The 16,172-nt window shown below is 38.4% G+C and overlaps 1 protein-coding gene across 1 annotated transcript in view; it reads left to right on the forward strand.

Moving 5' to 3' along the window:
* The window catches only part of LOC129367181 (CMRF35-like molecule 7), a gene marked incomplete at its 3' end in the record, with an annotated part of 4,938 nt that extends 585 nt beyond the window's left edge, over positions 1 to 4,353 (forward strand). Inside the window, exons 2-5 of the mRNA XM_055041480.1 lie at positions 2,418 to 2,473; positions 2,711 to 3,037; positions 3,839 to 4,159; positions 4,265 to 4,353. Of these exons, the coding sequence (XP_054897455.1) occupies positions 2,437 to 2,473; positions 2,711 to 3,037; positions 3,839 to 4,159; positions 4,265 to 4,353 (774 nt within the window). The remainder of the gene's footprint in view (positions 1 to 2,417; positions 2,474 to 2,710; positions 3,038 to 3,838; positions 4,160 to 4,264) is intronic.
* Positions 4,354 to 16,172: the final 11,819 nt, after the last annotated feature.

The raw sequence follows: 16,172 nt of genomic DNA on the forward strand, positions 1-16,172 counted from the left end.
TGGCTGGAAATCTCACCGGTGGAAGGGAGATCAGGGAGCCGTTGTTTAGCAGCTCAAGAAACATCGTGCCACAGACAGAACAAGAGTTGTTGTTGTACAACTCCCTATCTGTGGCACTTCCGAAAGCGTCCAGCCAGACCATGGACGACTCCAACAAACATTTTATATCCAAGTCCCTTCCCAGGTCCGATGGCTGACACCTCTCCCTCAGCTCCATCAACACCGGGGAAAGGTCCTCCGTACAAAAATGTCTGCCGGGGTCACGGACCGCAGAGAGGATGAGCCTCGTCCAACTGGGGATGGACGAAGCCTCCAGAAAGTCCCTTTCCTGAGCGAGACACCTCCGTGTGACGCCCAGGTTCAGGACGCTCTGGAGAGCAGCGTCCACCCAGCTGTAGCGGAGTCCATCGTCCGCTAGTCCATGGCCCACCAATGCCGTCCTCTGTCCCTGGGAAAGCTGAGCCGACTTCTTCTTTTTTCCACTCCGGGGGACAATCGATCTCTAGGCCAACGGAAATTGTTGCAGACAGAGTATTTTGAGCTTCCTCGGCCAGGGAACATCTTATTGGAAAAGTTCCTGTGTAAGACGAGCGGAGAGGAGAATGTAAAGGAAGGGCCAACGATGGGACCAGGGAAACCAAAGCTTTCTCTGTGGCGTCAGCCACAGCTTTGGCCGCGAGGTCAGTCGCAGACAAGTCTTCCCCAGCCGGGGGAGACTTCTCTACAACCGCTCCCTCGCCCTCATGTTCCGCCGTCTCTGAACAAACTTCCCCGGCCGGGTCAGTTTGTTCGTCGACAGTCGGAATCCCCTCAGGACTGTCTGGTACAGAGTCCACAACACCAGTTGTCTGCTCTGAGCAAACCTCCCCAGCCGGGCAGGTTTGCTCAGAGGCAGCGGTGTCGTCCTCTGTACGGACGGTCCTTGAAGGGATAGAGGCCGAGGTCCCACTCGGGTCGGTCTGTTCTGTGGAAGTGGGTGTTGGACCCTTCCAGAGCAAGTCCTCCTCTCCACGTTGATCGGCGTTTTCTTTCGAATCCTTCCCGGAAAAGTACTGATCCGTGAGCTTCTGCATGCTGGAGGTTACCGCGTAGCCAATTCCCCAACCGAGGGGGATGAGAAAAGGGACGAATGCTTTAGCTAGGCCAAACATGACAGCTGTGTAATTATGACGCTCTACTCTGATGCTCCAGTATCTTCTTCTGGCTGATGCTTTCAGATTCAATCTTTTAAGCATCAGAACCTCTTTGATCTATTGTGATGTAAATGTCATCTATGACCTCATCAGTGACCTCATCAGTGACCTTATCAGTGACCTTATCAGTGACCTCATCAGTGACCTCATCAGTGACCTCACTGGACTTCAGCCGCAACGTCTTGCTTCTGATCGTTTCCATAGCAATGATCAGATCAGTTCTGCATAACTCAAGCTGATATAAAATACTTAAATAAAAGTAATATTTTGTATTTATTTAACATGAGATTAATAGATTTGTATATGATTTAATTTTGCATTTGGTCTTAAGCTTTTTATCCACCATTATTTTTAATTATTATTCATTTATCATGATTATTCATGTATTATTCATGTTTTTTTCTATTTATTTTTATTTTCGCAGACAATTTACTGCTGTGACTATTTTACCAAACATAGGAAACAAAAGCAGAAGAGAGATCTATGTATGAACTTATACATCCTTTTATTGAGTTCCAGAACCCAGACGTTCTTGGTTTGGGTCATTCAGGAAGCTTTAGGGATGAAAGTGCTTCATGATTGTATTTTCAGAGGCAGATTTCAAGAGTTTGGGTCGCGTGTTATTCTGGGATGTAGACGTGTGTAGGAATCCCCACGATGTCAGTAAAACCGAGTAGCATGCCTTAGTAGGTGTGTGTGTGTGTGTGTGTGTGTGTGTGTGTGTGTGTGTGTGTGTGTGTGTGTGTGTGTGTGTGTGTGTGTGTGTGTGTGTATGGGTGTGTGTGTGTGTGTGTGTGTGTGTGTGTGTGTGTGTGTGTGAAATAATGATAATTAATAACTTCCTGTTTGCAACATTCAGGTACAACGACAGAAATAGCTGCTTCAATATTCCATTCATGGGCTCGTTAATTCCAGCCGACAGTAAAAATAATAAATAATACATGAATAAAAGCCGCAGTGGCCACAAGGTGATGCTGTTGCTCTGGATTACCACCTGTGGATTCTTGACATCTAACAGCTGAAAGAGTGAAAGCAATTCAATCTGTTGTTGAAATGACTCTGAAAGAGTGAAATACATGCAAATTCTGGAGCAAAACCAAGTAAAATCGGCTCAGTTGTTGATTTAAATCTGCCAAATGTGCTCTGAATGTTTTGTTTGCTCCATTGACTCACTGCTTCCTCAGAAACATTTCTCACTGCTGTTTGTTCTGGTTTTTGCTTCAGTTTCTTGTCTTCACCAACGATGTGGAACCTTCAAAACCTGCAGCTCATGTTGTGCAGTAAGTTATAACATTTGATTTTGAGGAAATCGTCTTGCTGGGTGTTGATTTATCTTCTCCAAACAAGTTTCTTTAAAACAAATATTTCTGCCAGGTGATTAAAAAAATTAGAAAAAGAACAAGCTTTTCATTGCATTTATTTCATGGGAACAGATCTGAAAATGATAAAAAATTATACACAATGTTAAAGAGGAGAAAATACTTGAAAACTCAGTTAATGTTGTCTTCTCTCTGCAGCAGCTCTGAGCTGTGTGAGCGGCGCCGCAGGTTTGATCCGTGTGTTTGGATACGAGGGGAGCGATGTGACGGTTTCCTGTCCGTACGATCCAGGATATGAGAGATACCAGAAGTACCTGTGTAAGAACAGCTGTGGCTACAGTGATTTTCTCATCAAGACCTCACAAGAAAATAAAACCAAATACTCCGTTTACGACGACAAAAGAGCAAGAGTCGTCGCAGTGACCATCTCTGGTCTTCGTTTGGAGGACGCCGGGGAATATTGGTGTGGAGTGACCAGAGCAGGAAAAGACATCTACACTGAAGTAAAGCTGGACGTAAAAGCAGGTAAATAATCAAACTCTTAATCCTACGAATGATAAAGTATGAGCTCACTGTAGATGCAGAGAAAAAAGCTGAATCCAGGGAGGTCGGTGTGTGTCAAGGTGGATGGTGGAAACTCGGGAATGATAAATTACTTTTCTACTAATTTCATTTCTACATGAACGGATTGTCCTTAGAAATAAGACAAAGCAACAAATAAAGGCAGAAGAAGAAGGAGAAGTAAGATAAAAAAAACCTATGGATGATCCACGTTGATTCCTTTTTTTGTTTAAATAATTCATTGATCAGTTATGCTGCCGAACTGAACAAGACTATGACCACAACAGCAGCTGAAATATAGACATAAGATGTTTTTGATTGAATAAAGCACAAAGATGGCAGCTGGAGTGTTACGCTTAAATGAGTCATGATTTAAAAACAAAATTCACGTAGAAGAGAATAAGATTGATACGACTGAACACAGATTGCCTAAAACAGAACAACAGCAAAGTATTACCTCATATTGTTTGAAGCACATTTTTGAAACTTCATCAAAATTTTGAATGTTTTGTATTAGACCATAAATTTGTTTCAGTTCAAATGAAACAACAATACAATAAGAGATTTGTGCTTTTTGTTTGCTGTCATATTATTTCAGTATTTAATTGTTAAAAACTTAAAACATATGATATGAACATTCTACTATTTCTGGCCTGGACGCGTACGTCAAAGTTTCAAAGATTTCTACATTTCTGTCTCTTTGCTTCTTAGAATTGCATTTTTCTGTAATTTTTGCTGTAGAAAACAGTTTTGTCTTCCTGTCAGACAGATGTTGCAACACGACGAATAAAATCCAAAGTACTGAGGAAGGTTCAGTGACCATCAGCTGTCCGTACGACTCTCAGTCTGTCGACAAGCTGAAGTTCTTCTGCAGAGGAAACCGGCCCTCCACATGTCGACAGCAGGCAGTGATCAACTCTAGCAACACACAAAATGGACGATTCAGACTCTCTGATGACAGGAAGTCAAGAATATTCACAGTGACCATTTCCAGTCTGACCCTGAAGGATTCTGGGTCGTATCTTTGTGGAGTCCAGAGAATCTCAGGATTTGATGTTTTCTCTGCTGTTGAACTAGAGGTCAAAGGTGAGAACCCAAGCAGGCTACCTCGATTTTTTGTGATTTCATCCTATTTTCTCTCAAAAAAAAAAAAACAATAAAAAACACCAATGTCTCTATTTCATTCAGCAGAGTCGTGCTGTGCAAAGTCACAGAACATGAGTGGTGTGATGGAGCATAGTGTGACCTTCCTGTGCCTTATGCACCCCAGCATCCCAATGACACAATGTTCCTCTGCAAGGGAGACAGAGCCAGCAACTGCACAGACATGATGGATCAAAGTCGGTTCATTCTGATCAATGTTTCCTCCAGCTCTTTCTCTGTGACAGTCATGAAGCTGGAAGCAGGAGATGCTGGAACGTACTGGTGTGGCTCCGGCCCAGAGGCGAATGTTGGAAACTCCACCCGCTTTCATCTTTCTGTAGGTGAGAGAGGCATCTACAGAAACCACCTCACTGAAAACAACCTCAGTTTTGTACATCAGGTGTAAAAACATTTAACAATTTAAACTCAGCCAAAATTCAGCTTGAATGGGATTCAAGTGCTCTTGGGTTCGCACAAACTTACAGAATAAGTGAATCCCCACTGTTTGCCAGCTTCATCACCAACTGCATGAGATCATGTCAGTCTATTTGGGTGATGCTGTGTTTGCTGCGGAAGCTGAGAGCAGATGCTTTCTGCATGAAAACAGAAAAATAAGTGACACTATGTAGAGAAAACCATCGGGGAAAAGTGTATCCTGAACACGTCATCTCTTGGCTTCAGTGGATTGTTTGAAGGATTTGGTTGATTTTTTTTTTTTTTTTGCCAACTAGACAGTATTTATTTTGCTGTCCAAGGTTAGAATCTGGAGACAGATTGGTTGGTTAATGTCTATTGAAAAGAGCTCAAACCAAAACCTCTGCTCATTATGATCCTTTGTTTAATTTTTCAGGTTCTGTTAGTGACCTGCAGAAGATAACTCTTATAAATCCAGTAGTTGGTTCTGTAGAGGATGAAGCCTTTATCAGTGTCTCAGGAGTTTATGTGAAGGTGTTTTTTCCTCCTAAAACCGATGTGACAACATGTTCAAGTCAAACCACCTGGATTTATGCCTAAAAGCCTTAATTATCTCACTTCAAACACTCTAAGTTGTTATTTTAATGTGTTTGAGAAATAGCGTTGTATGTGCATAAACGTTTCTCTCTCTTTTTTCTAATCATGGCAGACGCGACTCTCCACCAACTTTCAGATCCAGCTTTCTATGCCCTGCTTGCTTTAGCTGCTGGACTGCTGCTGATGGTGACATTGGTCCTAGTTAAAGTTTACAAGAATAAATGTCACAAAACATTGAAAGGTGAGCTTGTTTTTGTCTTCAATGTGAAGACAAAAATTGACATAAATCAATTCCATAACTTATGCGTCTTTTTTTGTTTTTTCAGAGAGAAAAGCTTCCAGATAAAGAATCGAAGCTTCGGTTTGCAGACACATCAGCTGCAGATGTTTTAGAGGACGTCCAAAGCTTCGTCTGCGGGGGTCATGGGGATGATATGAAATAATTCTCAATGGACTATTTAAGCCTAAATTAATGTGAATCTTTATTTAAGTACTCAGATTAGATTTTTTATGTCTTATTTCAGAGCAATTTTCATTTGTCAGAGGTGAAAAAAAGGGAAAGGAGGACAAACAGCTAAACCAGCAAAATAAAATAATTATCTCACAATGAGGAAACGCAATTGTATCTGTAAAAATGAACAAAACATGACAGGTGTAAGCAGTGTGAGAAATATCTAAACTCTAAACTGCACATCTAAATGATAGAATAAATGTGAATAAACTGGAGCTTTGAATTGAAATGTGTTCGTGAGGATGGCTCAGTGTCCAGTGATGACAGGAAGTCATCAATATTCACTGTGACATCTTTCAATCTGACTGAATGATTCTGGGTCAGATTTTTGAAGCATGGCACTAAGGGACATGCTGCAACCTTCAAGTGTTCATCGTAACAACATGATGTTCCTCTAACCAGAGCAGCATGTCTTATAAAGGTATATTCACACTGCACAATGTTCAGAGCACGGCGATACAAACGTAAACTGAAAATCTAACAACCAAAATGGATGCATGGTTTTTATGTTTTGTATTGAAAACTTGCATTTTCTTAGAATTGGCATGTTGCTTGTTGCAGTGAAAGCAACAAGCAACATGTTGATTGAAAAGCCCAAAGTGGAAGGTGAGATAGGGAAATGAAACTGTTTTTTTTTTTTTCTTCTCGCCTTCATATTCAGCGTGTTCAAATTTAATGTGTGGATATCTTCTCTTCACCAAATGCAATCTAAAGAGTTCTGCTTAACTGGACCAAAGCAGACACTTAATTTGCAGTCGATTTCAAGAAGTATAACAGAGCAACCTCAAAGAAACATGTTGTTTATGGGCCTGGTTTTAACCAGACTGAAGTTCTTCTTATTTAAACACATTTCAAACAGACTTATCAGGGAAAAGTGGACTTCAATCAATGTCAAATTCATTCTTTTTATCCAGTTAGATGAAAAATTGTACAAGCATGAGCTGCTTGCACAGAACCAGACGTTTTGACGTGATGATTGTGGTGATGAACTAATAGTTTATTATTGTTGGTGTTTTACTCGTCGCAGACGAAGAAGAACAGCGTGGTGTGTCAGAGGAGTCCGTAATAAAAGGTGAGATGATGAAATAAAACTGAGCTTGTGGCAGAGAGCCCCACATTCATATCTGGCATGAATATATATGGTGTGTATTTATCAGAGTTGGTTGCTCTCTAGTGCAGGCTGGAAATAACTTGATAAAAACCAGCCCCATGTTCTAGGATTGGCTTCGTAAAGAGGAAGGCATGGACTCCGTAGTGTTACTCAGTAATGCTCTTTCATTATTGGTGTAGCATTCACGCATAAAACACTGAATCTGGCTTGTTTTATTCCGTTTCCTGGGTCTAAAGTAGCAGAAAGAAACACCCATTGTGTTACTTTACCCACACACACACACACACACCTCACTGAGAAGCATCTCCTAAAATGATCTTAGCACACATGCACAGTCCCACCAGGTTTTTGCTCATTTCTGCAGGCTAGTCTTAAGGACTATATCTCATCTCTACACTTAAGCATCATCATGAAACACCACAAACACCTTTGTGCAAAACTCCTCCCTCTTTATGGCCTCTCCCAGAACCGACACATGGTGTCTCTATTACCAGGTGGGATATTTGTCCAAAAAAGACGGAGGAGTCATTACCTCTTCCCGCTGCCATCTCACTTTTTTAGCACCCAAACTTTTAACATTTTCCTGATTGTTGGAAAGCAAAATGATAAAATTAGAGGAAATTATTATACATTTCTAAATAGTTTTTAAGATTTAGATGCTAATTGATCATTGTTTTAATGATGCAGTTTGTTTTCTTACATTAACTTTTCTCACATAATAATAAATAAGAGCTTTTTGATGAACCAGTCTTTGTTTCTTTTAAATCTTGAAGGTAGTAATGCAGATTATATCTGCAGTATTTTAAACCCGTTACATTGTTATGGTGATATTTTTATGTTTCTATAACATTTGTCAGTTTGACTTTAAAATAAATTTTATTTCTACCCTCAATTTGTGGCAACATATTTCTTTATCCACTTTTTATTCACTAGATGCTGTTATAATCAGCAGCTTTTGCAATGAGAGAAAGAACCTGGAGAACATCAATGAATGATCTAAAATAAATAAACTATAGACAGAAAAATCTGCTTTACTTGTATTGAAACAGGAAATATTCTTGCTGAGATGATGCAGCACTCAGAACCACAGCTCAGCCCTCAGTCATGTTTCCTATGACCAGTTCCTCTAACTATTTAAGTATTTTGGTTGTAGCATTTGAAAAATAGAGGAAATTATCATTTAGATCTCACTCATGATTTTTGCTGATGTTGTGCAGAGGGTTGAACTCATCAGATCAATGTGGTTTCCTTAAAATACTTCATGCTTCACCTCAATGTTATTTCTGGTTTGGTTTGTCGTCCTCAGTAGTGCAAAGATGTGGAGCTTCCAGATCGTGTTTCTCATCTTATCTGGTAAGTTTTAATATTAATTTATCTACTAATATAAATTAAACAGTTTCCAGTGGCTTTAAAATGCAGATTTTGTCATCTTAACGTCATAAAACAGTAGAATAAAATCAAATAGACAAGATGGCTCCCTCTGTAGTCGCTGACATACTACTTTTGATTTTCTATTTGCTTTTAAATAAATACATTTACAATCTAATCATTGTCTTTTATAGATGTGGCCTTTTCTATTTATATGTTTACAGTTTGCTGAGGAGTCAGACTAAGAATTTCTGTCTATTCTTTTGCAAGAGACAATAATTTAAAATTTAAGTTAGTTGCATAAATTATATTTATGTTCTCTACTGTTTCCAGCTGCTGTGTGTTGTGTGAGTCGTGCTGCAGGTTTGATCCATGTGTTTGGATACAAAGGAAGAGATGTGAATGTTCCTTGTTCATATGACGAAGGTTATGAAAGTTATGAGAAGTATCTGTGTAAAGACCCATGTGACAATAACGATGTTTTAACAAGATCACAAACAAATCAGACCAAATACTCCACCTATGATGACAAAACATCAAGAATCTTCTCTGTGACCGTTTATGATCTTCATTGGGATGATGAACAACATACTGGTGTGGAGTGAGCAGAAGAGGAATAGATATCTACACTGAAGTAAAGCTGGAAGTAAGAAGGTAAATAGTTTTAACTGCAGGTTAAACATTTGAGTTAACATAATAGACTGAACTTTACAAAACAAACAGACAATGATGATTTGGCAAAAATGTTTCCGGTTTTAAGCGACTCTGAGATGCAACATTTTGAGCTTCCCTCATTCTGTCTTAATGAAATCAGACGGTCAGAACTAATTTACACTGACAGTAAATGTTGAATTACAGTGAAAGACTTTGAGGCTTTGGGAAGGAAAGCAAGGGAATTAAAACTATGTGAACACAGAACAACACAGTTAAATTTTACTTGGTTTTTATCAATAACTTCTATGAAGATATGTCAATATTAAATGATCATAAATATATCAGTGTGAACGTGGACATAGACATAACAGTTGTCATATTTATGATATTTCCTAGTTTATAAAGACTCTCAGGGTCTTGCAGGTTTTTCTGCCCTGTTTGAGCGGCTGTTCATCATTGATTAGGCTCAGATGAGGATTTGTTCCTTAAAGGTTTAACATCCATGGCAACATTTTATATTAAATCTATCCAGATATACTTGCTGTTCTTCAAACTCCAATAGAATGAAAACTGAGACACAGCAGGAAGTTTCAGGAAGTCAGACAGACTTTTAAAAAACTGAAATCTAATCAAACAATGTAAATAAAAGAAACATCTGGACTTTTTACACACATAATAATTGATCATTTAAATAAAAATGAATTATATTTAATTAAATTTATATTCAAGTATTACTGTATAAGCAAGTAGGCATGCATTAAATATCACTTGTTGTTTTACGTTTTTTGCAGTTTAAAAAAAATACATTTTAATGCACTCAAATTAATAGATTGTGATCAACTTTACATAAGCTGATGTATTTAATTCATATGTTTCTGGTAAACTGTACAGTTATACTTTTACTACCTGACAGACTTTCTTCTCTTCCTATCAGACAGATGTTGTGACACGGTGAATAAAATCCAAAGTACTGAGGAAGGTTCAGTGACCATCAGCTGTCCGTACGACTCTCAGTCTGTCGACAAGCTGAAGTTCCTCTGCAGAGGAAACCGGCCCTCCACATGTCGACAGCAGGCAGTGATCACCTCTAGAAACACACAAGATGGACGATTCAGACTCTCTGATGACAGGAAGTCAAGAATATTCACAGTGACCATTTCCAGGCTGACCCTGAAGGATTCTGGGTCATATCTTTGTGGAGTCCAGAGAAACTCAGGATTTGATGTTTTCTCTGCTGTTGAACTAGAGGTCAAAGGTGAGAAGTCAAACTAACTACCTTTGTTGAGATCAATTGTCATAGAAGAGTGTGACTTGTTGTTTTTTGTCAGAGTGGTGCTGTGTGGAGTCAAAGAACGTGAGTTTCATTGTGGGACGTGCGGTGACCTTCCAGTGTCCTTATCCACGTCATCATCGCAACAACATGATGTTCCTCTGCAAAGGAGACCAGCGCAGCAACTGCACATACATGACTTACCAAGGCAGATTCACACTGCATAGTGTTAATGCCACCTTTTTTTCTGTGGTGATCACAAAACCTGAAGCAGAGGATTCTGGGACATACTGGTGTAGATCAGACCCCGAGTGGAGCGTTGGAAACTACACCCAGTTTCATCTGACTGTAGGTAAGAGCATGATGATACACTGAGGCCACCCTATTGCTTTTAAAATTTTAAACTGAATGTAATAATGATGCTTTTATTCATAAAGCAGATCATAAATCTAAGATAGTTTGAAAATTGTACAAGCATGAGCTGCTTGCACAGAACCAGACGTTTTGACGTGATGATTGTGGTGATGAACTAATAGTTTATTATTGTTGGTGTTTTACTCATCGCAGACGAAGAAGAACAGCGTGGTGTGTCAGAGGAGTCCGTAATAAAAGGTGAGATGATGAAATAAAACCGAGCTTGTGGCAGAGAGCCCCACATTGATATCTGGCATGTATATATATGGTGTGTATTTATCAGAGTTGGTTGCTCTCTAGTGCAAGCTGGAAATAACTTGATAAAAACCAGCCCAATGTTCTAGGATTGGCTTCGTAAAGAGGAAGGCATGGACTCCGTAGTGTTACTCAGTAATGTTCTTTCATTATCGGTGTAGCATTCACGCATAAAACTCTGAATCTGGCTTGTTTTATTCCGTTTCCTAGGTCTAAAGTAGCAGAAAGAAACACCCATTGTGTTACTTTCTGATTTTTAAGAAATGCTAAACATTAATATTGGTTTTATTTCCTGACTTCTTAGTAAAGTGGAAGTATACTGTGTTTCCCAGGCACACACACACACACACACACACACACACACACACACACACACACACACACTGAGAAGCAGCTCCTAAAATGATCTTAGCACACTTGCACAGTCCCACCAGGTTTTTGCTCATTTCTGCTGGCTAGTCTTAAGGACTATATCTCATCTCTACACTTAAGCATCATCATGAAACACCACAAACCTTTGTGCAAAACTCCTCCCTCTTTATGGCCTCTCCCAGAACCGACACATGGTGTCTCTACTCCCAGGTGGAATATTTGTCCAAACACCCAGGACTGGACACAAAAAAGACGGGGGAGTCATTACCTCTTCCCGCTGCCATCTCACTTTTTTAGCACCCAAACTTTTAACATTTTCTACACAAACATTTGCTCAAGTTTCACTCAACAGTAGACACCATTTATTCTGAGTAATTATTATTCTCCCTTGACAGGTAACCATATCACTTCTCTATGAGTGGCAGCTGTATACAGAGCCTGGAAGAAAACACATTTTGCATGTGATCATATGCAAAAGCATTTGCTATTTAAGAAGTTTCTAAACTAAACTACAACTCAAGAATTATCAGAGTAAGACTAACTGTATAAAAGAAGCGATAGGGGAGCATGTAGACTTCAGGGACTTTTTGATAGTCCTTCCTACTTGTAGCAGCATGGTGCTTTAAGGCTAATGTGTTTGAGAAAGTCAAGTAATTTCATCTTGAATTTGTTTTACTCTTTATTTGTGACTTTCATCTGCAGCTTTGTACTGGCTTTTCGCTGCACTTCCTGTTCTGCTGCTGATACTGATAATCATCCTGGTCAAAGTTTGCAAGACCAAACGTCGCCAGTTGACAGGTGAGCTTCGTGTCTTTGCTTTCAACAAAGGCAAATGTGCACAATAGCTAATTTATTTTCATTTGCTTTGTTTCACTTGAAGCAGCAGTCGACATGAACACAAGCAAACTGGAGGCAGTAGATGCACAAGACGTGACAAGTGAGGAAGATGTAAGAAACCAAAGTCCAAATGGTTTTTTGTACACGGCCCAGTACCAACATGAGGCGGCACTTTAGAAGTTTTTATATGAAAACATTAGTTTATATGACAATTACAGTGCTACATTACTCTGGAGTTTTCTCAAGAGTTTGTTTTCTCCGGAGGCTTTAATTTGAAAGGTGTCAGACAGGAAAGTTGGTTGTGAGAGTGAAGGAAGACAAAGGCCATCAAGTCAACACTCGAATTCACGACAGCCGCATCGAGGACTAGGGCTTCGAACATGAGTTGCATTTTAATGTTAAACTAAACCTGACAGTAACCTGACTCGCCCACGCCAACCATTGTAATCTATTTCTTCTTTTTTAGATGTACAACAATCATGCGATGTTCTCACAGCAGAAGAGGACGCAGAGCACAGAATTGCTCTCTGGAGATGCAGATGAATACACAGCAATCTACGAAAACTGAGCAAATCTACTGCAACCATTTCATGTAAAACACAGGAGATGAAGGATTGGCAAAGCCAGCTCTTTGTTACAGACGAAGATCTTTGTTCTGATTGTCGGAAAGCAAAATGATGAAATGCACTGCAGAGGAAATCATTATATATTTCTAACTAGTTTTAAGATTTAGATGCTAATTGATCATTGTTTTAATGATGCAGTTTGTTTTCTTACATTAACTTTCCTCACATCATAATAAATAAGAGCTTTTTGATGAACCAGCCTCTGTTTCTTTTTAATCTTGAAGGTAGTAATGCAGATTATATCTGCAGTATTTTCAACCTGTTACATTGTTATGGTGATATTTTTATGTTTCTATAATATTTGTCATTTTGACTTTAAAATAAATTTTATTTCTACTCTCAATTTGTGGCAACATTTCTTTATCCACTTTTTATTCACTAGATGCTGTTATAATCAGCAGCTTTTGCAATGAGAGAAAGAACCTGGAGAACATCAATGAATGTTCTAAAATAAATAAACTATAGACAGAAAATCTGCTTTACTTGTATTGAAACAGGAAATATTCTTGCTGAGATGATGCAGCACTCAGAACCACAGCTCAGCCCTCAGTCATGATTCTTATGACCAGTTCCTCTAACTATTTAAGTATTTATATTTATGTTATTAATGATAAGCATGTTTTCTTATTATTTTTGTTGTAGTGATGTAGTTTGATTTTAGCATTTGAAAAATAGAGGAAATGATAATTTAGACCTCACTCATGAGTTTTGCTGATGTTTGTGCAGAGGGCTGAACTCATCAGATCAATGTGGTTTCCTTAAGATACTTCATGCTTCACTTCAACGTTATTTCTGGTTTAGTTTGTTGTCCTCAGTAGTGCAAAGATGTGGAGCTTCCAGATCGTGTTTTTCATCTTATCTGGTAAGTTTTAATATTAATTTATCTACTAATATAAATTAAACAGTTTCCAGTGGCTTTAAAATGCAAAGAAGATTTTGTCATCTTAACGTCATAAAACAGTAGAATAAAATCAAATAGACAAGATGGCTCCCTCTGTAGTCGCTGACATACTACTTTTGATTTTCTATTTGCTTTTAAATAAATACATTTACAATCTAATCATTGTCTTTTATAGATGTGGCCTTTTCTATTTATATGTTTACAGTTTGCTGAGGAGTCAGACTAAGAATTTCTATTCTTTTGCAAGTGACAATAATTTAAAATTAAAGTTAGTTGCATAAATTATATTTTTGTTCTCTCCTGTTTCCAGCTGCTGTGTGTTGTGTGAGTCGTGTTGCAGGTTTGATCCATGTGTTTGGATACAAAGGAAGAGATGTGAATGTTCCTTGTTCATATGACGAAGGTTATGAAAGTTATGAGAAGTATCTGTGTAAAGACCCATGTGACAATAACGATGTTTTAACAAGATCACAAACAAATCAGACCAAATACTCCACCTATGATGACAAAACATCAAGAATCTTCTCTGTGACCATTTATGATCTTCATTGGGATGATGAACAAACATACTGGTGTGGAGTGAGCAGAAGAGGAATAGATATCTACACTGAAGTAAAGCTGGAAGTAAGAGAAGGTAAATAGTTTTAACTGGATGTTAAACATTTGAGTTAACATAATAGACTGAACTTTATAGACCAGAGAATAAAGAATTGGCAGAAATGTTTCACTATGAAGATACTCTGAGATGCAACATTTTGAGCTTCCCTCATTCTGTCTTAATGAAATCAGACGGTCAGAATTAATTTACACTGACAGTAAATGTTGAATTATCTGCAAGTAATTAAAAGATTTACCATCTAAGACTCTGAGGCCTCAGAAAGGCAAGCAGGGGAATGAAAACTGTATGAAAACAGAATCAACACTTAAAAACACTGAAATATTTTTAATATGGACATAAATATAACAGTTCCTATATTTACAATATTTGAAAATATTTAAAGATTTTCCACAATCTTGGAGATTTTTCTGCACTGGCTGTGAGCAGCTCATCATTGATAAGATTTAGATGAAGATTTGTCCCTTAAATGTTTCACATTCCTGCCAACATTTTGTATCTAATGTCTCCTGATAAACATGATGTTCTATAAACTACAATGGACTGAAAACTAAGAATCTGAAGGAAGTTACAGGAAGTCAGAAGACTTAAAAAATGAATCTTAAATGTCTGAAATCAATGAAACTTCTGAACTTTATACAGGTATATTAATTGATTATTAAAAGAAAAAGATTTTAAAAATTAACTTCATTTCATGGTGTTATTGAAAGGAAAAATACAAATTTAGTTCTTATACACAAACATAATTTATATAAAATCTACTTTCTAATATTGCTGTGTAAGCAAGTAAGCATGGATTGAATATAATTTCTAGTTGGTTATGTTTTTTTATGGTTTTTTTACATTTTAATGTCACTCATATTAGTAGATCATGATTAACTTTACACATTCGGATTTATTTAATTCATATTTTTCTGGTAAACTGTACGGTTATATATATATATCTTTTACTACCTGACAGACTTTCTTCTCTTCCTATCAGACAGATGTTGCGACACGGTGAATAAAATCCAAAGTACTGAGGAAGGTTCAGTGACCATCAGCTGTTCGTACGACTCTCAGTCTGTCGACAAGCTGAAGTTCTTCTGCAGAGGAAACCGGCCCTCCACATGTCGACAGCAGGCAGTGATCAACTCTAGCAACACACAAGATGGACGATTCAGACTCTCTGATGACAGGAAGTCAAGAATATTCACAGTGACCATTTCCAGTCTGACCCTGAAGGATTCTGGGTCGTATCTTTGTGGAGCCCAGAGAAACTCAGGATTTGATGTTTTCTCTGCCCTTGAACTAGAGGTCAAAGGTGAGAGGTCATGACAGTCCTTCATTTCCCTCCACCTCCCATTTTTGAATTAGTGAAAAGAGCACATGATTTATAAATTGATGCAAAGAGATTGTTATCAATAAAGTTACATAGATTCATGTATGAATAAAATCTCATATATGAGAATTGAAGTCGTACAACATCAGTGGCATGGAGGGACGTCCAGTAACTCTGCAGTGTCCTAATTCAGGACAACATCATGATAACAAGAAGTTCCTCTGTAAAGGAGACCAACACAACAACTGTACAGATATGATGGAGAACCAAACAAAGTTCAAGCTGCTCAATGTCTCCTCCAGCTGTTTTCTCTGTGATCATCAGTGAACTGGAAGCAGCTGATGCAGGAACATACTACTGTGGTTCAGACTCTCAGCTGAGATTCATAAAGATACAGCTGGCAGTCGGTGAGACCAACACAGAGAGATAGAATGATAACAAGCAACAAAACATTCAGGTGAAGGTTTTTTATCACATTACGTTTTGTATTTTCTCCAACAGGCTCTCCACATCAAACCAGCTCTGTGACTCCAATTAGCTCTGCTGAACAGGTTACATCACAACCACCAACATCAGATAATCCTGGTAAACTCTTTCAACTTCTTTCTACATCTCTGTTACTCCTGTTGTTTTGTTCAATCTTCTCATTCCTATTGTTCGGCTCTGAGCTGCTTTATGACATACAGTTG

This window comes from Poeciliopsis prolifica, unplaced genomic scaffold (assembly GCF_027474105.1).
Source record: "Poeciliopsis prolifica strain line A6 unplaced genomic scaffold, Auburn_PproV2 SCAFFOLD016, whole genome shotgun sequence".
Taxonomy (NCBI): domain Eukaryota; kingdom Metazoa; phylum Chordata; class Actinopteri; order Cyprinodontiformes; family Poeciliidae; genus Poeciliopsis; species Poeciliopsis prolifica.